Raw genomic sequence first — 24,910 nt, 5'->3', positions numbered from 1 at the left:
TCCATGGAGAGCTCGAGACTTATGGGTTTATGATCGGAGGTGCAGTTGGGCAGAATTTTGGATGAGGCCATTAGACCGCTAGTAAGGAAGGAGGCTTGGATTAGGAATCTGTCCAAACGAGCAGCTATATGGCTGGGGCCTAATCTTTTATTAGACCAGGTGTATTTCCCAGCTGAAGGTTTGATGTCCTCCAGATCCCAGCCAATCATTATATCTTCTACCCATTCTCTAGCTGGATCCCTTACAGGGGAACCACCTTTTTTCTCTTCAGCGCCTAGAGTAACGTTCAGATCCCCTGCAATAATGATGTTTTCTGGATTTTGCAGTAAAAGAAAGGACTGCAGCGAGTCCCAACAAAATTTTTTCTCTGATGGGGAGACCGGAGCATAAAGATTAAACATACTTACTTGTTGACCAGAGTCTTTGTGTAGAAGCTGAGTGAATATCCAGTGCTGGCAACTTTCTTCTTGAATCAAGTCGTATTTGGAGCTGTCCCAGAAGGAGGCAATCCCACCAGAGGCACCTCTAGCACTGACTGCTCTACCAGGGCCTTTGCGCCAGAATGTTTTGTTGGAGTGGAGGAGAAGAGTGTCCTCCAGCTTTGTCTCCTGGATGAGAAGGATTTCAGGCACATGCAACCTCACAATGTCTTTCAGGGCCTCTTCTTTCAGCCTGCTACCTAATCCTCTGCAATTCCAGGAGACATATTTCATTATTTATTGGATTGGGGAGGAGTGGCTCCTTTTGGAGCCTTGTTATTCTTGCGCCCGGATCTGGTGTTCATCATTCCCTTTAGAGTTTTCTGGGAGCCTTGGAGAACATCCATGTAGGTTTTCTCCTCTCTCTGTTTCTTCTTGGATTTCCGGCCCCTTGTCGATTTGATAGGAGATATTTGTGAGCTGTCTGACTCGGATTCTCTTTCTTCTGTTTCTTCCCCTGAGTCAGATGCAAGACTAATGTGCTCGTCGTTGCCTGCTTTTTCTCCTTGATCTGCTTTGGCTGGGTGGGCATTTGATTCTTCTTCGGTATCTTTCCTTATCTTCGGCTGGTCTTGAGGTTCTTCTTGGTTCTCTAAGGCCTCCACCTTTTCACCTGAGGATGTGCCTTCGTTTGAGACTGGTTTGGACTTGTCATTGGGCTGATGATTCCCCTTTGGTCCTGTCTGCTTCTTCTCGTTTGGCTTTGAGACTACCTTTCCCTTTTTTATTTCCTTCCAACCTTCTTCTTCCTCTTTGTCCCCTGATGGTGCTTTGGGGCAGTTTCTTTGAAAATGGCCGTGCTCATGACAGATTCTGCATTTAAAGGGCAATTGCTCGTAATCCAGCTTCTGGAAGTGGTGCCAATCTCCCACTGTAAGCTTGATGGCTTCCGGTAGTCCAGCTTCCAGGTCAACTTCCACGCAGATTCTGGCGCAGGTGTATTGGCCCTTGTTATCAGCTTTGTCGATGAATCTACCCAGTCCGTTTCCTATCTTTTGCAGAGATTGATAGCTCCAGCAGTGTATTGGCAGATTGGGCAACCGAACCCAAACAGGGACCTCCTTTGGAACATCGACTGAGGGGTCAAAATCGGGTGTCCATTTGTTCAGAAAGAGACCTTGATTTCCCATGAAATATGGGCCATTTCTGAACACCAGATCTCGGTCTTCCTTGGTAGTGAATTCGAATATGAAAAATCCCCTTCCAACCGCGTAACTGATCACATTGTTGGGCAGCAGGGGTCTCTAGTTTCGTTGAACCCATTCATCAGTCGACTTTGTGGTTGGCCACCGACCCATAAATTGCCCCACTAAGCCTCTGTCAGCCAAGGCAAGGGCGATTTTGATCGTTTGGTCTTCTGGTAAAGCGATTTCTGGAATTTCGTCCAGCTTTTTGATAAACTTCGGGACTTCAGGGTGAGATCGTTTTTTTCCCCTCTGCGTTAGAATACTTCGGAAGGCTTCTGCAGGTGTTAGCGGAGGGGTGGGAGAGGGCTCCGCACCCCCTGGAGCAGCCATGGCGGCGACAGTCATTCGCAGACCTAGCTTGGTCTCGTATCAGAGCGCGCGCGAGTTTTTTAACTTTATACCTTTTTTAAAAATGTATATCATTGGTATTTGCTCATTAATTACGATGCATTAAGCAATATGAGTGTTGATGGGTGAAGGTAAGTTCTATTTGAAGGTGTGTCATGATATTCAACATTTATAGTTAATTTTAGAATATAAATGCTAGTGCAGTGCATGCGATACATGCATATGTAGCTATCATATGCATGCATCGTATGCATGCTAATATTCTTGCGTTCTCTATATTAAAGATGGGTCATTACAGACACCCCTCCTTCAGAAAACTTCATCCCGAAGTTAGGGTTTTATCGTATATCAATACTATTTTAGTGATTAGTACATTCTCGTTAGGGTTGTATATCGAGATTAAATTCTTATTTAATGTGAGAACACTATAAAATTGGTGTTTTGAATACTTCTAGATTTATAACTTTAATAGATTTGTAACTTTAATGGTCATGCTGTACTCCAACTAGGTTCCCTAGCTATTACAAAATCATCCTATCCTTGCTAATCTCTTCTGCTCCCATCCTATCCGTCCTCTACACAGTCATCATCACACATCTAGGGGAGTGTGATTCACACAGTCCTCCCATGACTTCAGGGTTCAGAGGATAAACGCTGGGTAACACCTCCACCCCTCCTAGTATCAGGGTTAATACCCTATCATGGAATCTCATTGAACGTTAATTGTTCTGAAGTTTTTGTCATCACGTGGTCATTTTGGTAACGGATATTATCCGCAATCATAAACACTTGTCCATGCATTTATAAAATGTGTATTAACATATTAAAAAACAAATAGCTTATGTATAATTCATACATGTCAACTATAGTATAACATACTTTGCCATATTCTATTTATATCATTAGCTTTCATATTAAAATGTAATCATTCTTTGATTTCTATCTCATCAATCATATTGATATGCATAAATGAAACAAAAATATAATATCTTAATTTTCATCAGCAGCAAAATTACTCAAGTATTTAAATTTTACCCTGATAACTAAAATTGAATAAGATCAATAACATATTTTGTCTTTGTATCCATGTACTAGCAGAATTAAACAGATATCATGTCATAAAAATTCAAGTTTATATATGGTCATTCTAAGATGGTTTTGAGTTTCTGATTTAAAGTAAAGTAAATATATACAAAACATGGTTTAAAGTTCTTCAAAATTGACACAAGTTGGGGTATTTTTGACATATGATCTCCGTATCTTCCCAAGTAGTTGATCCAGGACTATACTTGTCCCACTGGACCTTAACTTGGTCTACCAGACGATTCCTGAGCTATCGAACCCTACGTTCCAGTATACGTAATGGTTCGATCGATATGATTCCTTCGTTCGATACTTGCTATTCCTTCCATTGAAGGTTATGAGATTGGTCAGCTATGTAATGCCTTAATACAGATACATGAAATACATTATGAACTTTATGCAAGTGAGGTGGCAGTGCAAGACGATAGGCGACAGGTCCAACTCTTTCCATGACTTTAAATGGTCCAATAAATCGGGGTGATAATTTTGTCCCTTTTTCGAATCGAATAGTACTTTTATTCGGTTTGATGCGGATGAAAACCTGATCCCCTACTTCATACTTCCTATCAGTTCTGTGAGCATCAACATAACTCTTTTGTTTATCCCGTGCTTCCTTTAACCGCTGTCTAATTTGTTTTACGTGCTCTTCTATTTCTTGGATTAATTATGGTCCTATTATCACTTGATCTTCTAACCTGTCCCAACTTAATGGTGTTTTGCAAGGTTTGCCATGTAATGCTTCAAATGGAGGCATTTCGATTGAACTGTGGTAACTCTTATTGTATGCAAATTCGACTAAGGATAAATACTTTTCCTACTATGATTGCTGATCCATAACACACATCCTCAACATATCTTCAAGTACTTGATTTACCCTTTCTGTTTGCCCATCAGATTCGGGATGATAAGCTATGCTTAAATTTAATTGAGTTCCTAAGGCTGCATGCAAGTCTAGAATCTCGAAGTAAATCGTGAATCTCTATCTGATATAATCTTCTTAGGTACTTCATGAAATCTGATAATTTCATTTATGAATACTCGAGCGACGTCAGCAACTTCGTAAGTATCTCTTACGAGAATGAAATGGGTGCTTTTCGTTAATTTATCCACTACTACCAGAATGGAATTGTGTCTTTGAGAAGTCAGAGGTAGTCCAATGATGAAATCCATAGAAATGATCTCCCATTTGGTCATAGGAATGTCGTGAGGTTGTAACTTTGTAAGAGACCCGCTGGATGACAATGATCTGCTTTTATTTGTTGACATTCCAAACATCTTGCAACAAATTGAACGATATCATGTTTCATGCCCGATCAGAAGAAGAGTTTCTGGGTATCCGTATACATTTTCTTTACTCCAGAATGTGCACAATATACAACTTTGTGGGCTTCCTTAAGGATGGTGTCTCGAAGATCCCTATTGTCAGGAATATACATCCTTTCATGAAATCGTAAGATTCCATCATCTTCTAGTTCATATCCTTCAAATTTAGATTCTTTCGGCTTTTTACTATCAAGACTAGATCTTACCTTTAAATATTAGCTATCTTTTATGAGATGTTCTAGTACTTGTTGCCTTAAGTCTACTTTGATAGGTATGAGAGAGAATATTTGGGGTCTTCTGCTTAAAGCATCTGCCACTACATTTTCTTTTCCTTTAATATATGATATTCCAAAGTCATATTCACTTAGGAATTCACTCCATTGTCTTTGTCTGGCATTTAAGTCTCTTTGGGTGAACAAATATTGAAGACTTTGATGGTCGCTTTTAAGCGTAAAACTTTTCCCTACTAGATAATGTCTCCAAATCTTTAAAGCTAGTACTACAACAACTAACTTTAAATTGTGAGTAGCATAGAGTTCTTAATGAGGCTTTAACTTTCTGGAGACATATGCTATTACTCCTCTATCCTGCATTAATATTGCACCTAATCCATGTTTGGATGCATCAGTACATAGCGTAAAATCTTTGTCCATATCAGGGACTCTTAAGATTGGTGCACTGGTCAGTAGTCTTTTGAGTTCAGAGAATGCTTTATTACATTTCTCAGTCCATTTATACTTTAACACCTTTACGTTGAAGAGTTGTAATCGACTTTGCAATTTTGGAGAATCCTTGCACAAATCTTCGGTAGTAACGGGCTAAACCCATAAAGCTTAGTATTTTATGTGCGTTTTTCAGTATTGGCCATTCCATGATTGCTTTTACTTTCTCAGGGTCTACTGAGATCCCTTCACCTGATATGATATTACTTAAGTAATGAATCTTTTCTTGAAAGAATGAACACTTGGATAATTTTCCATACAATTGATGTTTTATGAGGCATGACAGCACTATCCGTAAATGATCTTCATGCTCTTTCTCATTCTTGGAATAGATGAGTATATCATCTAAAAAGACTTGTACAAATTGATTAAGATATTTGGGGAAAACACTGTTCATAAGACTCATAAATACTGCTGGTGCATTAGTTAACCAAATGGTACCACAGTAAATTCATAATGTCCAAAGCGTGTTCGGAATGCAGTCTTAGAAATATCGCTTTTAGAAATCCTTAGCTGATGATAGCCTGATTGAAGATCAATTTTTGAAAAGATAGCAACTCCTTTCATTTGATCGGAGAGATTATCATTTCGAGGCATAGGATATCAATTCTTCACTGTAGCTCGATTCAAGTCTCGATAATCTATGCATAATCTAAAGGATCCATCTTTCTTATTGAAAAAAATTACAGGAGCACCCCAAGGTGATATACTGGGTCGAATATGTCCTATATCCAATAGTTCCTCCAATTGAATTTGTAATTTTTGAAGTTCTGGAGCTGTCATTCTATAAGGTGTTTTAGAGATTGGTTGAGTACCAGGTTTCAATTATATTGTGAGATTTAACTCTCTTACAGGGGGTAATCTTGGTAGTTCTTTTGGAAATACATCCAATAATTCGGCTAGCACCGGATATTGTTCTAAGGATGGTCCTTTTTCTTTACTTACTTATTGAATTACATATGCCTGACAACCATTTCTTAAGCAACGCTTCATTTTCATTGCTGATATGTAGTGTAAAAATACTTTTCTCTTGATACCTTGAATTTGGATTGCTTCTCCTTCATCATTTATACCTAGAATTCTTTTCCCATAACAGTCTACCCAAGCTTGATGAGCTTCTAGCCAATCCATACTTATGACAAGATCATAAGTCCCTAAGGTTGTGACATAAACTTTCAACTTAGTCGAACAGACCCCTAGGTCAATTTTGCATTGATCCACACTTAAGTCTACGGATTGGAGTTCTCCTGAGGCCATTTCTACCTGTCTGAAATCATTTTGTCTGCGAGCTGCCAACCCACATTTGTTTAATGCATATGACGAAATAAAACTAGCTATGGCACCAGTATCAAATAAGATTTTGAGTTTTATACCATTAATAATACCTGAAGATTCCACTATAGTGGATTGATGCGCTGCTTGATTGTTGTTGACTAATGCATGAATTCTATGATTGCTTTGATTATTTGATATTGGTTCCTTTCCAGTCCTATGCAATATACTTGATGAAGCTTCTGGACAATCACGTTGAAAATGCGGTCCTCCACATCCCCAACAATTAACCTGTGTTGGTCCTCTTGAATCAGGACGTGAATTTCTAGATATAGAGCTTCGTCCTCTCATGTTGCTTCTTCTCGAATCTCTTTCTCTGTTAGCAGTTCCACGAGATTTCCATGGACTTGTGTTTGATGATTCAGCGACTATAGTATTAACTGCCATTGGAGCTCTTATTCCTACATTTCTTGGGATAAATCTATTACCATAAGGTGGCCTTGAGCTACCTCCCCTGAAGAAATTTCGGGGAGTTTTTCTTGAAAACCCTGATTGTAAAGGTTCTGCTGGCCCGGTATCCTTTTTGATTTCTAGATGTTCTTCTGCATAACGGCCACATTCTACCGCTTCAGCTACTGATGATGGTTTCCACATTCTCACCAAGGTCCTGATGCAAGGATTTAACCCAAGTATGAAGCGTTTAGCCTGACGTTCATCAGAATCTAAGTAGTGAATGTATTTTACAAGCTCCATAAACCTTATCTTGTATTCTTCCACTGTTTTATTACCTTGAATTAATGTATGAAAGGCTCCGGCTTCTTGTTCTTGAAAATATGGAGGTAAATACTACGCACAAAATTTTTCCTCGAATAATTCCCAAGGAACATTATTTGTTGTGAGGTGTAGTTGTTTTTCCAAATTTCCCCACCAAATCAAAGCACTCTCCTTTAATTGAAATACAACAAGTTTTGTTTTTGCAGAAGAAGAATATTCTCTTAATTTAAAACATCTGTTCATTCCTTCTAACCATGCTTCAGCACGTTCTCCTGTTCGACCTCTTGAAAATTCTGGGAGTTTAATTCTTTGAAGCTCCTTAGAAATATCTTCCTTTGATCTTTTATGTTCAAAATTCTTTGGTTCCGATGAATTGGTTGCTAAGGGTTGAAATTCTTCTTTGGTCTTAGCCATAGTTGACCCTTTTAATGTTTCCAATAAGGCTTCCAATGAGTTTATTATCACGGTCAACTCCGGTGTTGGAGCGATTGGTGTTGATGATGGTCTCGTTGGGGACGGTGATGATGGTGGTGGCGATGGAGATGTGATGACAACAGTGGTGGCATTAATGATGATGGTTTCCACATTCTCACCAAGGTCCTGATGCGAGGATTTAACCCAAGTATGAAGCGTTTAGCCTGACGTTCATCAGAATCTAAGTAGTGAATGTATTTTACAAGCTCCATAAACCTTATCTTGTATTCTTCCGCTGTTTTATTACCTTGAACTAATGTATGAAAGGCTCCGGCTTCTTGTTCTTGAAAATATGGAGGTAAATACTACGCACAGAATCTTTCCTCGAATAATTCCCAAGGAACATTATCTATTGTGAGGTTAGTTGTTTTTTCAAATTTCCCCACCAAATCAAAGCACTCTCCTTTAATTGAAATACAACAAGTTTTGTTTTTGCAGAAGAAGAATATTCTCTTAATTTAAAACATCTGTTCATTCCTTCTAACCATGCTTCAGCATGTTCTCCTGTTCGACCTCTTGAAAGTTCTGGGAGTTTAATTCTTTGAAGCTCCTTAGAAATATCTTCCTTTGATCTTTTATGTTCAAAATTCTTTGGTTCCGATGAATTGGTTGCTAAGGGTTGAAATTCTTCTTTGGTCTTAGCCATAGTTGACCCTTTTAATGTTTACAATAAGGCTTCCAATGAGTTTATTATCACGGTCAACTCCGGTGTTGGAGCGATTGGTGTTGATGATGGTCTCGGTGGGGACGGTAATGATGGTGGTGGCGATGGAGATGATGATGACGACAGTGGTGGCATTAATGACGGTGATGCTGCCCGATCACGTCGTCGTCGTTCATATGTCCTTACCATTGTAATGTTTCCTGTATACATAATAAAATTTTGTAAAAAATTTGAGGTATACATTCGGATTTAACACTTTTTTTTTTCAATTTCACATTTATAAATGGGTATAGTTTTTTTGCTATTTTTATCTACTAGGCAGATCTTACTGATACCGAGGTCAAGGAGGGTGGTCTCGCGACCTCTTTATCCTAATGCAGGGAATCCTACGCTAATGCGTAATAATACTCATTCTAGTGCATGAGTCTTCATCATTGTAATATAATAAAAATATTTATGCGTAACTATATAAAATAAGAATGTTTCTAAGTTTCTTCCATAATACTCCGTGTTCTCTTAGTTTAACTTTAAAAGAGTATTTTAAAATATTAAAAGCACATGTAAACTAAAATATTTTATCATTAGCGATAGAAATATTTTGTCATTTAGTGGTGAATGTTTTTTTTTTTTTTTTATATAGGTCTAAATGTGGTTATATATATATATATATATATAAATAAAATTATTTTTAAATTATCTAATTTATTTCATATGCACTTTATGAATAATAAAATAATGAATTTCTAACAATATAACACAAAGATATATGATACCTTAAAGTATACAAATTTACTCTATATGATAGATATTTGGGGTTCATCTAACACGTCCATTGTGTTAATTTAAAATAAAATTATTTATAAAAATTAAAACTAATATATATATAAACCATATATTAGAAAAATGGTGCATTATATATAAATTAAAAAAAAACTATGTACAAGCTATATAACGGAATGATGCAAATTTGATGAGTTATAAACCGTGGGAATGGAATATATTACCAATCCATATATTAAAACATATAGTGGTACAAATTAATGGGAGCGGAAGTCAAAACATAAGGTGGAACGTATATAAAATATGGTGGGAACATTACATATGGTTGAGAAACATATAAAATGCATATGTTAACGCGATAAAGTAAATTTATGTATTAAACATAGATTGTGGTATAGCGGTGCAGAGTCAAAAATCTGAAACCGTTGGATTATGGTTACGAAATATGCCACGGTTATGAAATTTGCAGAACCACGATCGTTACAACACCGTGCGGAGAAGGGTGGCCCCGTGACGTGGCTTGGCGCGGTGCCCCCTCGATGTCTGGTCTTGTTTATTGGCTTGGTGACTGTTGTCAATTTGGCGGATTCAGTGTCATGTAATTCAAACCACGCGGAAGCCATATGCCTTCACGTCTTCACCGGGCGATGCCTTTTTGACACAGGTCCAATGCCTTGACCGAGGCCGTGCGTCAAGTCACCGGGAAGGAGTCTATGCTGTTTATAAATATAGACTTAGGTCACATTAGTGCAGAAAATATGGCTCTCTTGGTGGAGAATGATATAAATATCTCACCTTTCAGCTTTGCTTCATTGCAAGAACTTCCAGAAGATACGTAGGAGCATCTATGGGAAATACCAGAAGAAGAATCAAACGCCGAGATCTACGGTTTTCACATAGATCTTGCAGTATTGATCCTCCTGGAAGTAAGGATGTAGACGATGTTCTTTCAATTTATGAATTGCCTGACAATTTTCTTGAGGTGGGAGTTCGCATTGTTGATGTGTCATACTTTGTTAACAAAGATTCTCTTCCAGACATTGAAGCCCGTAGCCGTCGTACAACTGTGTACATGGTAGGAAGCACCTACCATATGCTCCCTCCTATCTTGAGTGAAAACCTATGCTCTCTTTGCGAAGGAAAGGATAGGTTGGCTGTTAGTATTATTTGGACCGTTGATCTAGATAATGATTTTGAAGTTCTGGATGTTTGGTCTGGAAAAACAATCATTCGATCTCGTCATCAACTGTCTTATGCCCAAGCACAAGCAATACTTGATGGCCAACCTTTGTGTGAGGGATGGGAAATTGGTGGTGGTCCAAAGAACTTTGCTCAATTACAATATGACTTGCACAATCTGGCTAATGTAGTCCAGGTAAACTTAATTTATGGTTTCTGCTGGTTGTCAAATGATAAACTGGTGCAGTAAGTTGGTATGGTCTCAGGATGGCTTTGCAATAAAATTACTAACTGAAACATAGGATTCCATGTTTTCCATTGTATTGTGAGCACATGAATTGCTGTTCTGATTTAAAAGGAAACTAAAAATTGATATGATTATTGCTCATTTTTTTTTATCAGCATTGGTCATTTAACATTAACATTGGATGTACGGTAGAATTTTAGGAGACAAAAGCTACAAAGAGAAGTCTCCTACGGAGATGCATGAGAGTGTTGAAGCACCTAGAGACAATGGGAAATTTGTCTATTTCTAGCTGAGGAGGAATCATTTTTTCTATCTGACTTGATCAACACAGTACATGCCATTGGACAGCGAGGCAGAGACTCCTAATCAGTTTCATGATGATACAACACAGAGGTTATTTAGAATATAGATTGACAAGGCTTAAGAAATTCATTCACGGTGCGTAGGGCCTATGAGGTCGAAAGGGTTGAACCCCCTCTGGTACCAAATTGTAATGACCGTAAATAAATTAAACAACTGCAGCTATTGTAAAGACTGAGAATAATTTTAAAGAGCTATTGTAAAGACTGTAAATGTTTTTTTTTGAAATCAATATGAACCTGTTCTAAAATTACACAAAATTTACTCTGAACAGCATAAGAAATTTTTTATGAACCTGCTCTAAAATTTAATGATAAATTTCATATATCAAATTGAATGATTTGATGAGAAGTACCTACCTGATTTCTTGCGAACGAAGAGACTTCAGATTTGCTTCAGCTTTCGCTCCCATTACCAAATGACCGAAACCACCCAGCCAAACTGAGCAGAACTTCACTTACTCAGTCCAGTCCAGTAAGCTTCTGAAGCAGACTGTTGCCCCGTGCCCAAAAACCTCAAGCCCCAAAACCTCAAGGCTCAATCGTTTCTCATGAGCTCTGTGTAGCAATTTTCCTCTTTCTCTTCTTTTGGTTTTTCCTGCCCCCTAAAAAATTCTTTCTACCTCTATATGTAGCCTTCCTTGGTGGTGACCGCTCTCTCCACCAACGATCCCACCACTTCCAATCGTATTGACACCTTTTTGTTAAAATTGGCAACCAGGGCAAAACTTCATGTGGGTCATCTTATTCATGGCTAATAATATTTTTATTAGATTCCTCTCGTCGAGAGGTGTAGGATTGATATAAAGATCATCAGATTCCGATAAGTATTCACGGAGATATGAATTTATTTTGATTATGGAATTATTATCAAGCCGACCTACAACTCATGTAGGCTCAGAAGCCCAACAATCGCATCTATTCACCCATCAACGTTGTGTATAAATATAAGAGGACTTTTCCTCATTTGGACTCACTCATCTCATCACATCTCTCTCTCTCTCTACTGCGCAGAAATGAGTCTCTTCTCTACTGCGCTGAAATGGGTCTCTCTCTCACACATGTGAAGCTGGAAGCTGTTGAATTTGAAGCTGCAACTGCAGAAGTAAAGATTGACTCGCGTGGCCTAGAAGATCTCCTCTTTGGAACTGCATTTTAGGTTCATCTGAACCTCCTCTGAAAGCCGCAACTTTTGTGTAGGAATTTACAGGGTAAGTTCCTCAGACAGAACACCAAAGGACACCGCTCACAACCAGATCACAGATCAATACACCAGTATTTTGACGTGGTTAAAACCCTCAAAGAGGGAAACAGTCCACGGCCTGAGCCAACGTGGCCACTTCAGGCAATTTATTAATAAAAGAATGAAATTTACATATGCTTCTCTCATAAACGGATTACCCTACAAATGACCCTCCATGCGCTTTAAATAGAGATCATGGACCAATCGGGTGTTAAGCCACGCATCAAGTGTCGGTAATACCGAGGAGAGAATGAACCGTCGGATCACTACATATCGTGACCGTCGGATTGTAAGTTACAAAATGTACATAGTAAAGAAACACACTTTACCTAACTCTATACTAGACCAAGTTATACTTAACTATTTCCTATGTGTCGAAATATCCTAACATCCCCCCTTAAGAACAACTTGGGATAGGATTGAAGGATTTACAAATATGACACAATAGGAGAAGGAAGGAGGCACTAGAGCCTATCTCTCCTTAGTGACAACTTCCTGAACTCCAACCATAAATCGAAGTTTAGTGAACTTCGCCTCTGTGAGAGCCTTTGTAAAGATGTCTGCAACTTGATCATCTGTTGAACAATATTGCACTTAAAGAACATGGTCGTGAATGAGCTTTCTGATGAAGCGCATGTGCAGTTCAATGTGTTTGTTGCGCTGATGTTGAACTGGATCTTTGCATAGTTGAATGGCACTTTGATTATCACACCAAAGTGTAGTCGGATGCTGCTGCTGAAAGCCAAACTCTAATAGGATCTGACGAAGCCACAAGGCTTCCTTACTAGCTTCTACGGCACCACGATACTCTGCTTTTGCTGAAGAAAGAGAAATGGCACCTTGTTTCTTGCAAGCCCATGTAATAGGTCCTGAACCAAGAGTGAACACATAACCGGCAGTAGACTTCCGATCATCAGGGTCACCAGCCCAATCAGAATCAGTGAAACCAACCAATAGAGGAGCTGCTTTGGCACTGTAATGAATCTCAAACTGAACTGTACCTCGAACATAACGAAGTATTCTTTTAGTTGCTTTCCAATGACTTTCATGTGGGTGTTGCATAAACCGAGCAACAAGGCCAACAGCAAAGTAAAGGTCAGGACGAGTATGGGTTAGATACAAAAGTTTTCCTACAAGTTGACGGTATAAGGTAGCATCAACTTCAGGAGAAGTATAAGTGACTGAAAGTTTGACTCCAAACTGAAAGGGAGAAGGGGCTGGCTTACAGTATTCCATGTGAAAATGACGTAGAATATCACAGGCATACTTGGACTGGGAAAGGGAAATACCCTCCTTGGATTGCAAGACTTGAAGACCGAGAAAATAATGTAAGTGTCCTAAGTCTGTCATTTCAAATTTCCTTTTAAGGCTAGACTTCACATGGTTTATAAGGTTGGGATCACTACCAGTGAGGATAAGATCATCAACATAAAGAACAAGAATGATAAGAGACTTGCCCACTTTCTTGGTGTAGATAGTATTGTCAGAATGACACCTAGAAAAGCCAGATTCTAAAAGAAAGCTATCCATTTTGGCATACCAAGCCCGAGGAGCTTGCTTGAGACCATAAAGGGATTTCTTAAGTCGACATACAAGGCTGGAGTTTGTTTGTATGAAGCCAATAGGTTGTTCCATATAGATTTCTTCATGCAAGAAGGCAGATTTAACATCCATCTGATGGACTTCCCATTTGAAAGAGGCAGCAAGGGAAAGAACAAGGCGGATAGAGTTCATTTTGGCAAGAGAAGGTTTCAGTGTAGTCAATGCCTTCAACTTGTGAAAAACCCTTAGCAACAAGACGAGCTTTATATTTATCAACTTTCCCATCTGGTCAATACTTGGTTCTGTAAACCCATTTGCATCTAACAAGTTTTCGTCCCTTTGGTAGAGGAACAAGATCCCATGTATCATTTGCCAACAATGAATGATATTCTTCATTCATAGCTACTTCCCAATCTTGATGGCCTGAAGCTTCTGCAAAGGTGTCAGGATCATAATTCACTGGAGCTTGAGCCAGTAAAGAAGAGGCTCTATCTAACTGAGAACGTGTACGTCGTTGATCTGTAGGATCATCGACAAGATCACCTGCTACATCCCGAGTAGCACGGACCCATTTTGGAAGCTGAGGAATTGAAGGAGGATCTTGAGACAATGGGGGAGGATTGTCATCCTCACTTTCATCATCTGAAGAAGAAATATTTTCAAAAGTAGAAGAGATAGGGAGAGGTGGCACATCCGCCGAGCTAGGCTCGCAGGCCGATATATTTTCAGCAAACTTTACATCTCTTCTAATGATAACATTTTTGGACTTAAGTGGAATAAGTCTATATCCTTTGACATCTTCAGAATATCCAACAAAAATACATTTTTCACTCTTAGGTTCTAAAGCTTTATGCTTTTCATCTGGAATATGGGCCCATGCTTCACTTCCAAAAACACGAAAGTGACTTACATCTGGTTTAATTGAGCTCCATGCTTCTTCTGGAGTGATATTCTTTAAAACCTTAGTAGGAGTGCGATTTATTATGTAATTTGCACAGTTAATTGCTTCTGCCCAAAAACTGAGACCAAGTCCTTTAGATTGAAGCATACAATTAGCCATTTCCTTTAAGGTGCGATTCTTCCTTTCAGCTACACCATTTTGTTGTGGAGTATATGGAACAGTATGTTGCATTTGAATTCCATTCTCAGTGCAAAAGTTGATGAATTTGTTGTTAACATATTCTCCGCCATAATCAGATCTTAGCTTAAGAATTTGATGTCCAGATTGTTTTTCAACAAAGGCCTTGAAGGCCAAAAATGTGTTAAATACTTCACTCTTGAGTTTTAAGAAGTATACCCAAGTGCGTCTGGAGAAATCATCAGTGAAAGTTAAGAAATACTTGCAGCCAGAGAATGAAACAACTGGAAGTGGACCACATAAACCACTATGCACAAGCTGTAAAGGGGCTGAGGCGTGCCAAGAGGCACGTTTTTCAAAACTATCCCGATGATGTTTTCGAGTACACATCCGGAACAAACACCATCTCTGCAAAATACCATTGGAAGACCTGTCACCATATTTTCTTTACATAGATTCTGAAGGGAGCGATAGTTTAAGTGACCAAATCGCTCACGCCAAAGTTTGCTCACTTCATCGTTATGAGCAACAAATACCGAGGGAAGATTTGATGACCCAAAGTTGTGAAACTTATACAACCTTGTAGAATCATCAGCAATGCCAGTAGCTAAAATCTGTCTAGGATCTCTTAGGTCCTTAATTACAACATCGTGAGGTGAAAATTCAACGATTTTACCTTCATCTGAATGAGTTATCTGATATACAGATAGAAGGTTGCAGGATAAGGTTGGAACACATAATACATCATTAAATTGACCATTGTCTAGATGAACAGTTCTAGTCCCTACAACATTAAGAGATCTATCATCACCAACATATATATTTTTGGTGTTACAATCATTTAAAGAAGAAAACATGGCTTTGTTTTTGGCCATGTGATAAGAAGCTCCAGAATCAATGAGCCACTCATGAGAATGAGAAGAAGAAGATACATTTAGTGCATAGCCAGACCGAGATGATTGACAACCACATGCAGAAAGTGCCATTCCTGAAGATGAAGTTGAAGTTGAAGAGTGCTCCAAATGGATGTTATGCTTCTTCATTGTTGCTTCCAAGGCTTCCATCTTCTTAAAGCATTTGGATTCTAAGTGGCCATCTCGATTACAAAAGTTGCAGTGTCTATCAGTGTTCTTCCCCTTTTTTTTATGTCTTATCATTTTGTTGAAATGATTTTTCATTTTGAGGCTGAGATTGCTTAGGACCCTTGTTTGGTTTAGAACCATTCTTTTTAGGATATGACTTCTCAGGATTCTTTGAATTTGGTTGCTGCGGGGCGGCTAACGCTTTCTTGGAAGAGTTTCCAAGATTAAGAAGACCAAGGTGTAAGAGTTTTTCTTGTTCTCTTATTAAAGAATCACAAAACGAAGCAAAGGAAGGGGACTTGTAGTCTTGTCCTTGAGAAATGAAGGCTTCTCTTGTAGAATGGAAGGTGGAAACAAACACAGAGTAGGCTGGTCCCAACTTAGTAAGGATGGAATAGATAAGGTTACTATCTTGTTTCTTAATCTTAACACCTTCCAAGAGATATCTAAGGGTCTTAAACTTGGACAAGAAATCTTCAATGCAAGAAAAATTATTGGGGTCTAATGTAAACAACTCATTTTCAAGTTGATGGGCTCTAAGTTCATTTTTAATTCCAAAAACTTTATTAATCTGTTTCATTGCTTCATCAGGAGTATCAGGTTCTGCAATATGGAATCTAAGATCTGGAGAAATAGACATCCCTATTAATCCACGTGCTTGATCTTGCCTATTTTCCCATTTGGCTACCTTATCTTCATCTTTCGGTTTGGTTTCTTGGCCTGAGGCTATTCTGTAGAGACCTTTACTTCTAAGTAAATCCTCAATGTAGGACAACCATTGGAAGTAGTTGGTGCTGTCAAGAATAACTTGGTATTGACTTTACATTTTAACGGAAACTGAAGCTAAAGATGATGAAACTAAGTGTTCCAATGGATAGATCTCGAAAAATTAGGCTGGTTAAAAAAAAGGCTCTGAAAACGGCTTCCGGATGAAGAAGTTATGGCTTTTTGAAGAAAAGTTGTTGAAGATGCCGACGAAGTGTGGGAATGTGCGGAAATAAAAAAAAACGCCCCCACAAAAATGAGATTTGAACTCAAGACCTATACTCTCATAAACTAGCTTTGGACCAAGTGAGCTATACAAAAAATTTGAGAGAGAGAGAGAGAGGGGTTGGAAACTTTGGGTTGCGTGCTTGCTTTGAGAAAGCTCTTTTTCCCTACAAAACAAAAAACACAAAACCCAACACAGACATACAAAGAAAAAGAACCTTACGGCTCGAAGTTAGCTTTAGCCGGAAACTAAATATTTTCCTCAATGTTTCTGATTTTCCGAGATCACACTAAGGCGTAACGGAAAAGAGCATACACATGAGAAAAATCCTTCTTTTCTGTTTCTGATTTGCCCAGATCACACAGAGTCACGGGGCAAAGAGCATACGCAGAAATGAAAGGTTCAGATGCGGTAATAAAAAAGCTAAATAAACCGAAACTGAAATAAACAGAGAGAAAATAACTGTAAACTGCAAATAAACACTGTATACCTCAAGATCTTAAAAATGACGTAGCTAGGGCTACCGGAAACCTTTTCGCATGAAACGAAAGGGGTTCCTCACTGGAACAGATGCTCCCAACACAACAGAGCAGTCCTCTCGGACCGAAAGTAGTCAGAAACAGTAGATCTGGGAAACGACAGTCGGATGCAGTTCTACCGGCTTCAGATTTGGATCATCAACGGACGCGGCCCTCAAATAGCTCTGATACCATGTAGGAATTTACAAGGTAAGTTCCTCAGACAGAACACCAAAGGACACCGCTCACAACCAGATCACAGATCAATACACCAGTATTTTGACGTGGTTAAAACCCTCAAAGAGGGAAACAGTCCACGGCCTGAGCCAACGGGGCCACTTTAGGCAATTTATTAATAAAAGAATGAAAATTTACATATGCTTCTCTCATAGACGGATTACCCTACAAATGACCTTCCATGCGCTTTAAATAGAGATCATAGACCAATTGGGTGTTAAGCCACGGATCAAGTGTCGGTAATACCGAGGAGAGAATGAACCGTCGGATCACTACATATCGTGACTGTCGGATTGTAAGTTACAAAATGTACATAGTAAAGAAACACACTTTACCTAACTCTATACTAGACCAAGTTATACTTAACTATTTCCTATGTGTCGGAATATCCTAACATTTTGGTGGTGGAATGAAGTCAATCCGACGAACGGTTTGCAAGATATCAACTGCCCTAGTTTGAAGCCGGAAACTACTGAAACTGAAGCTGCAACTGCAGAAGTAAAGATTGACTTGCGTGGCCTAGAATATCTCCTCATCTGAACTGCGCTGTAGGTTTATCTGAACCTCTTCTGGAAGCCGAAATTTTTGGTGGTGGAATGAAGTCAATCCGACGGTCGGTTTGTGAGATATCGTCTGCCCTAGTTTGATAATGAAGCCGCTAATGCTGATGCTACTAATCTAGGGTTTGCTACTGCTGATATGAATCTGATTCATTGTACTATTTCTTTCTGTTGAATTATTGAAGATAAAAGAAGATTTGATCAAAGGGTTTCCCCACACATTGTGGGGTTTGTCCCTGGCTAGCCGCCACATCTTGTGTCTCTTGTCTTGGTTTGTTTTCTGTCGATCGTTTAATGTTCTATCTGCACTTTACTTTATGTACATGTGATTGCTAATCTGTGGAATATAATAAGAAAAAGAAGTAAACTGTTATAAGCATAGAACATACGAAACTTAATACTTTTCCCTCTATGTATGAGAGTCATATTCCTTTAAAGGTGTATTTATCTTATATTTAGGATTTTTTTTGTTTGTTTAATTTAAATGCCTTAGGTTTATATTAAATACTTTATTTTGATTAATTTATCATTTTAATAATTTATTAATATTTAATATTCTAGGATATATAATTATATAACCATATGTAAAAATTAACTTAATTTTTACATCTATTTCTTTATAACCCTTTTAACTTAATACTTTTTTTTTAAAATTTATATCATTGTTATTTGCTCATTAATTACGATGCATTAAGCAATATGCGTGTTGATGGGTGAAGGTAACTTCTATTTGAAGGTGTTTCATGATATCCAACATTTATAGTTAATTTTAGAATATAAATACTAGTGCAGGGCATGTAATACATGCATATGTAGCTATCATATGCATGTATCGTATGCATGCTAATATTCTTGCGCTCTCTATATTAAAGATGGGTCATTACATGTCTTCCCAAGAGAGTTTCGAAACATCTGCCCTGAACTGTGCAACAGAGTTTGTGGTAATGGGCTCTTCATCAAATGAATGCCAATGAACCATAACTATCAAGATTCAAAATCATTTTTGAACTAGGGATGGTAATTATCATATAAGCATAAAAAAACAATGCTATTACTACTTCTCATTTTTTTATTGTTAAAAGTATAGTTTTAAGTAACTTTGGCTGTTTTATCATGTTTTGTCCTCAATCAAATTTCCTTTTTTGTTTGTCCCGCATGCTATTCTCCACTAGCTTTGAAGTTGTCTTTCTTTGGTTTAGTGCCTAATTATGTTTGTCTATGAGCTTTCAGTTGTATACTGCTATTCGAGGAAGGGGGTCATTTCTCAATGCAAGCCCTATAAATTGTACGTGAGCAAGGTTTTATTGTATCCTCAATGTTCATAAATAGTTTGGAGACTTTGTTAACTATAATAGTATTGGCACTATTCATTTATTTATTTATTTCTGTCCTGTAGCATCTTCTCAATCGGAGATGATAAAGGCTCTTCTTGCAACTGAGGTATGCAGATTATTATTTTTGGTTAACTTTCAATGTGTAATGCTTTCTACTTCTGACCTTGTTGCTTGCATGAATACAAAAGAAGGCTCTATCATAACTGTAAAAAATATGTTACATTTTATTTCATATCATATGCATCTTTTTCAGAGTAATCTTTCAATCCCCCTTTTTCAAAAGATTGAAAAAAATATTTAAACTTTCAAGACACCTTTCCTAGATAGAAAAATAAAGTTACGAGTGTGCATGGGGGATTGGCTTGATTTACCTCTATGGAATAAGTCTCCAGTAAGTTGTTGCTAGGGAAATACTATATTTCTTCAAGTATTCTGCCTGGCAAGTAGATGAACCCAGTATTTGGTCTTCCATAAAGAAGGTTAAATTGGGGGATGCTAATCGAATTCATGTACTTCAACTCTGAAATCAGAAAGCTTGTACTGGTAAAAGTCCACTTCTTGACATTCTTTTTCACAGTTCGTATTGGTATGTATGCAATTACCATGACAGTTCTCGGTGATATTTGTGTTACCACTCTGGATATCTTCATCTGTAGATCACTGATACCATTTCTCTCTGAGCTACTTGGCCTCTAATGAAATTTAAGGTTTTCTAGCATATTGAGTCTCTGCTTATAGAGGAATGTTTTATTTTAAACTGTATATGTTATGTCATCTGGCTATCACTCATAATTGTTGCCAAGCCATCACCATTAAAATAGAAAGCACTGCAGACTACAGACTATCAGTACTGTATCAGTTTAATTATCATATAACAATAGAATGAAATAACAGAATAACAAAAGCACATGCAGTCACATGAACATTTTACTGGTTGCAGGTCGATCATGTTTGTTTAATGGTCCGAAGCTCACTACTACACAAAATTTCAGAAAGCTACTTTAGTCTAGTTGGCTCACCACAATGGCCCCCCACCTCAATATCTTTTATATAAGCCTGTTTCTACAATTCTGATTCTATCTAGCCAACTACCTAATAAGTCTCCAAAATGAGTTGGTTCACTATTCAATGATAGTTGTCCTATTCTTATACAATGATACTTAGAGCAATTTGGTGGATTTTGTTGCTTCAGCAGATTTGTGGTTAGAAAGTCAATTGATTATTGGGCTGGTGGATTCATCCTTGGTTGAATTTTAGGAAGCTACTTTGGAGTTTGGACTAGTTGGCTCACCACAGCGCCGCCCTGCCCTATTATCATCCCAATAAGCTTATTTATACAATTCTGAATCTATCTAGACAACTACCTAGTAGGTAGCCAACATGATTTGGTTCACTGTTCAGCTATAGTCCTATTCTTATATATTGATAGTTAGAGTGATTGGTGGATTGTGTTGCCTCAGCAGATTTGTGGTTAGCGAGTCGATTACCAGGCTGGTGGGTTCACCCTTGACAGATTCATGGGCCCATAAATTCCCTGACTGATGGGTTCGTTGACTTGCCAACTGACTACTCATTAGATCCATGCTCAACAGATAATCTTGGCAATTCTTACAGCCCAGGCATAGGCAAGTCTATGGTCTTCTCAGAAACGTTAATGGACTAGATGGCTAGACAAGTTGGTGTAATGACCACAGTACATTTTCTGGTGGCAACATCTCCCATAGACTTGCTACCTAGTTGTCCTGACCTAGCTTGAAATGTTTAGCCCAAGAATTAGATTTTTACCCTCCATCCTACTCTCTAGTTTTTTTTCCTTTAAGCAAGCATTGGTATTTACTATTATGCACACTGGTCTCCTAACACCTTACAACCACAAAATTTATATAAAAAACGAATAAGTTGGTATATAATGCACTACTCAGATAGTTAGCATGGTAGAATCCATATTGCAGCATAACAAGGAAGAATCAAGAGAGAGGGGGGCACAATGACAAAGTTTATACATTAATTCAGATTGCCGCACAAACAGCATACAAGTACAAGATTTTCTAGAGCCTGAATAACATTGGACACTTTCAAATCAATCATTATAAGAAGTGTACTTTTACTAATTCACTTCACAACTGAATTTCCAACTTAGTGTTAGAAGAAGAACAGTACGCACGAATGTAATTATATGTAGAGCGTGTAAATACGTGTAGGTAAGTGTAAATAGGTAATTGTATTATTGATAAAATCTGAATGGTGGTTACAAACCTTTGTGGCGGTTTGCCTTTATAGGCATTGACTGGCCACGAAGGTGAATGGTCACGTTGTTTGACCTTTTGTCCCTTCATAATTAATGAAGACATTAATTAATTAATTAATTAAATTATTATCAATATTATTATATTAATATTATTTATTTTTTATTCATAACATTGCCACCCCCTTTAAAGATGCTTTGTCCTGAAAACATAATAAAAGGGTTTTCTCTAGTTGAACATGCTACTATAGAATGGCATCTATTTTCTTTGACTTGTTTGTGTCTTCTGAGTTGGTGACATTCTCATATGAAACTGCAGCTTTCTTGAAGCTGGGTGCATTAACACCATGTAATTTATAGTGTTGTCCTTGCCAACTAAACTCCATGAACTGTTCTTCAAGGTTTGTAGTATAGCTTCCTAATTGCATTAACCATTCTGCACCTAGCACTATATCCATTTCTTTGAGTGGTAGGGCATATAAATCTGTCTGTAGCTCTAGTTCTTGTATCTGAATTGAAACCTTAAGACATTCTCCTATCTCTTCGAACTTTTGCCCAGTAGTGACAATCATGCTAAGGTCCTTGATTGGGCATATACAAAGATCAAGTTGTTTAGCAAGATCAATGTTTATACAATTGTGAGTATTACTAGAATCTACAAGTATATTGACATTTTTGCCTCTTATGAGCCCCTTAAGCTTTAGGGTTTTAGGTTGTAACCTTCTTGTCATGTTTGTTGGTAGAGTAGTAGGCTTAATGTTCTTTCTTCTTGGAGACTGGTTTCTCTGCTTCCGAAGGTGTGGTGGAACGTATTTTGCAGTGACTTGTTTTTGACCCATTGAAGAATTGCCTTCTTCACCCTGATTTTGTTGGACACATGGGATTGCATGTTATGCTCTTAACCTGCAAGATGATACCAGAATACCAAATATGCGAAGAAATATACCCAGAACATGGAACAATGAGAAATAACAGCAAGTATTTTATTATTCAGAAAGCAATGTTCACTTGCCTCTTCGAGGGGGCAACCTCCAATAGAGCTAAGCTCAATACAAAATAAGACACGATGCTCCTTGAGGGGAGTCTCTATCCTTTATATAGGATTCATACCTGCAACACCATGGTTCTTATTAATACCATCTATCTAATACCATGACCCATTTGCAACTAACTGTGGTCCCTTCATTAAATGCGGGTTAACCACTTACAATTATTAATATGGGCTTTATTGACTCTTTACTTAACTGTAACTATGACTCGATCTTATTACATAAATAAGGGGGTTAGGGTGGGACCCTAACATGCCCTCCCCCATAAGAATAGCCTTGTCCTCAAGGTTGAATCTGCGGAAACTGCTAAAGAATAGTTGCTGGTTCCCAGGTTGCATCTTCCAGAGGTGTCTTTCCACTTGACGAGGACTTCCCTGATCATGCGGCCACGCAGGTGCCGTTCTCGTGTGTCAAGAACCTATTCAGGTTGGAGCCAGATTGACCCTTCTTCATCCAGTTTAGGTAGATTGGTTTGAATTTTGCAATTGTTCCCAATCACTTTCTTGAGGTATGAGACATGGAAAACTAGATGGATTTTTGCAGTGGGTGGCAAAGCTAGCTTGTAGGCAACTTCTCCAATGCGCTGAAGTACTTGATACGGTCCATAGAATTTTGGAGATAGTTTCTGACAACCCTTGTCTTTGAGTGATGTTTGCTTATATGGTTGCAGCCTCAAAAATACCTGATCCCCTTCTTGAAATTGGCGTTCTAAACGATGTTGATCTACTTGTTGCTTATGCGATTTTGAGCTTGATGAAGATTCTCTCTAAGGTGGGCTAGCATGGTTGTGCGGTTCTGTAGGAGTTGATCCACTGCTTGTACCTTCACATCCCTTGATATAAGAAGTAGGGGAAGGAGGGAGTTGTCCATAAACTGCTTCATATGGAGTCATTTTGGTGGTGGCATGATAGGTGGTGTTATACCACCATTTAGCTAGAGGTAACCACTGTACCCAGAGATGTTGCTTTTCTGAAGTGAAACACCTAAGGTAGGTTTCTAGACATTTGTTGATTGCTTTAGTTTGACCATCAATTTGTGGATGATAGGAAGTACTGAGTTGTAGTTGGGTACCTTGTAGCCGGAAGAGTTCCTGCCAAAAGTTACTGGTGAAGACCAGGTCACAATCAGACACAATGGAAGTGGGCATGCCATGCAATTTGAAGATCTGATCCATGAAAGATTGAGTGACCAAAGTTGGTGTAAAAGGGTGCAAAAATGAGCATACTTAGAAACTCTGTCCACAACCACCATGATGATTGACTTGTTTCTTGACTTTGGAAGACCCGTAATGAAATCCATAGAAACCTCTGTCCAGATTGAGGCTGGGATGGGAAATGGCTGTAATGTGCCTGGGGATTTCACTGTTTCTCCTTTGTGGCGCTGACAGACGTCGCATTCAGCTACTAAGTAAGAATGTCCTTTTTCATGCTTGTCCAAAAAAATGATCTTCGAGTGCGAGCATACGTCTTGTGAAAGCCTAAATGTCCTGCAGTGGGAGATGAGTGCAACTCCGCCAAAATGCGGCTTTTGAGGGTGGATGTTCGTGATATTACGACTCTGTCTTTATAGCGAAGAATCTCATCCTGCCACGAGTAGCCCGCTGTGGAATTTGGATCCCCCTGCAATTGATTAATGAGCTGGGAGAGCCAGGGATGTGAAAACCATTCCTTGCGAGCCTCTTCAATCCATTCTGGAATGGGAAGGGAAATTGCGAGCAGGGTACTTTCCTCCTCAAATTGGCGGGATAATGCATCTACTACAATATTTTCGCACCCTTTCTTGTAAATTATCTCATAATCATATCCCAGCATTTTGGCGAGCCATTTATTTTGTTGTGGTGAGGATAGGCGTTGCTCTAAAAAATATTTAAGGCTTTGATGGTTTGTGCGGATTTGGAAACGTCACCCCAATAAGTATGGTCGCCAGGTATCTATTGCATGTAAGATGGCCATCATCTCCTTCTCATAGGTAGATTGTCCCAGATTCTTCCCACTTAGTTGTTGGCTCGTGAAGGCCAAGGGTCGACCTTCCTGCATTAAGACCGCCCCAATACCCGTACCTGAAGCATCACATTCAATCACAAAATATTTGGTGAAGTCGGGTAGTGCTAAGACTGGAGTGGAACACATGGCATGTTTGA

The 24,910-nt window shown here is 38.5% G+C and overlaps 1 protein-coding gene across 3 annotated transcripts in view; it reads left to right on the top strand.

Moving 5' to 3' along the window:
* The window catches only part of LOC149239800 (inositol-phosphate phosphatase-like), a 217,241-nt gene that overhangs the window by 36,288 nt on the left and 156,043 nt on the right, over window positions 1–24,910 (top strand). The window contains exons 1-4 of one of the 3 annotated variants that reach the window (XM_089373543.1): window positions 9,559–10,032; window positions 10,144–10,481; window positions 19,373–19,427; window positions 19,539–19,582. In XM_089373543.1, coding sequence (XP_089229669.1) covers window positions 9,954–10,032; window positions 10,144–10,481; window positions 19,373–19,427; window positions 19,539–19,582 — 516 coding nt within the window. In that variant the 5' untranslated portion in view covers window positions 9,559–9,953. Of the gene's footprint in view, window positions 1–9,558; window positions 10,482–19,372; window positions 19,428–19,538; window positions 19,583–24,910 lie in introns of those variants that run through there. The other 2 variants (XM_089373542.1, XM_089373541.1) reach the window with 2 other exon arrangements.

The sequence above is a fragment of the Pinus tabuliformis genome, chromosome 8 (assembly GCF_031772625.1).
Source record: "Pinus tabuliformis cultivar Carrire ecotype Pingquan chromosome 8, CPIR1, whole genome shotgun sequence".
Classification (NCBI taxonomy): Eukaryota; Viridiplantae; Streptophyta; class Pinopsida; order Pinales; family Pinaceae; genus Pinus; species Pinus tabuliformis.
The sequence above is the reverse complement of the archived record's forward strand: the minus strand, read 5'-3'. Positions and strand labels throughout refer to the sequence as shown.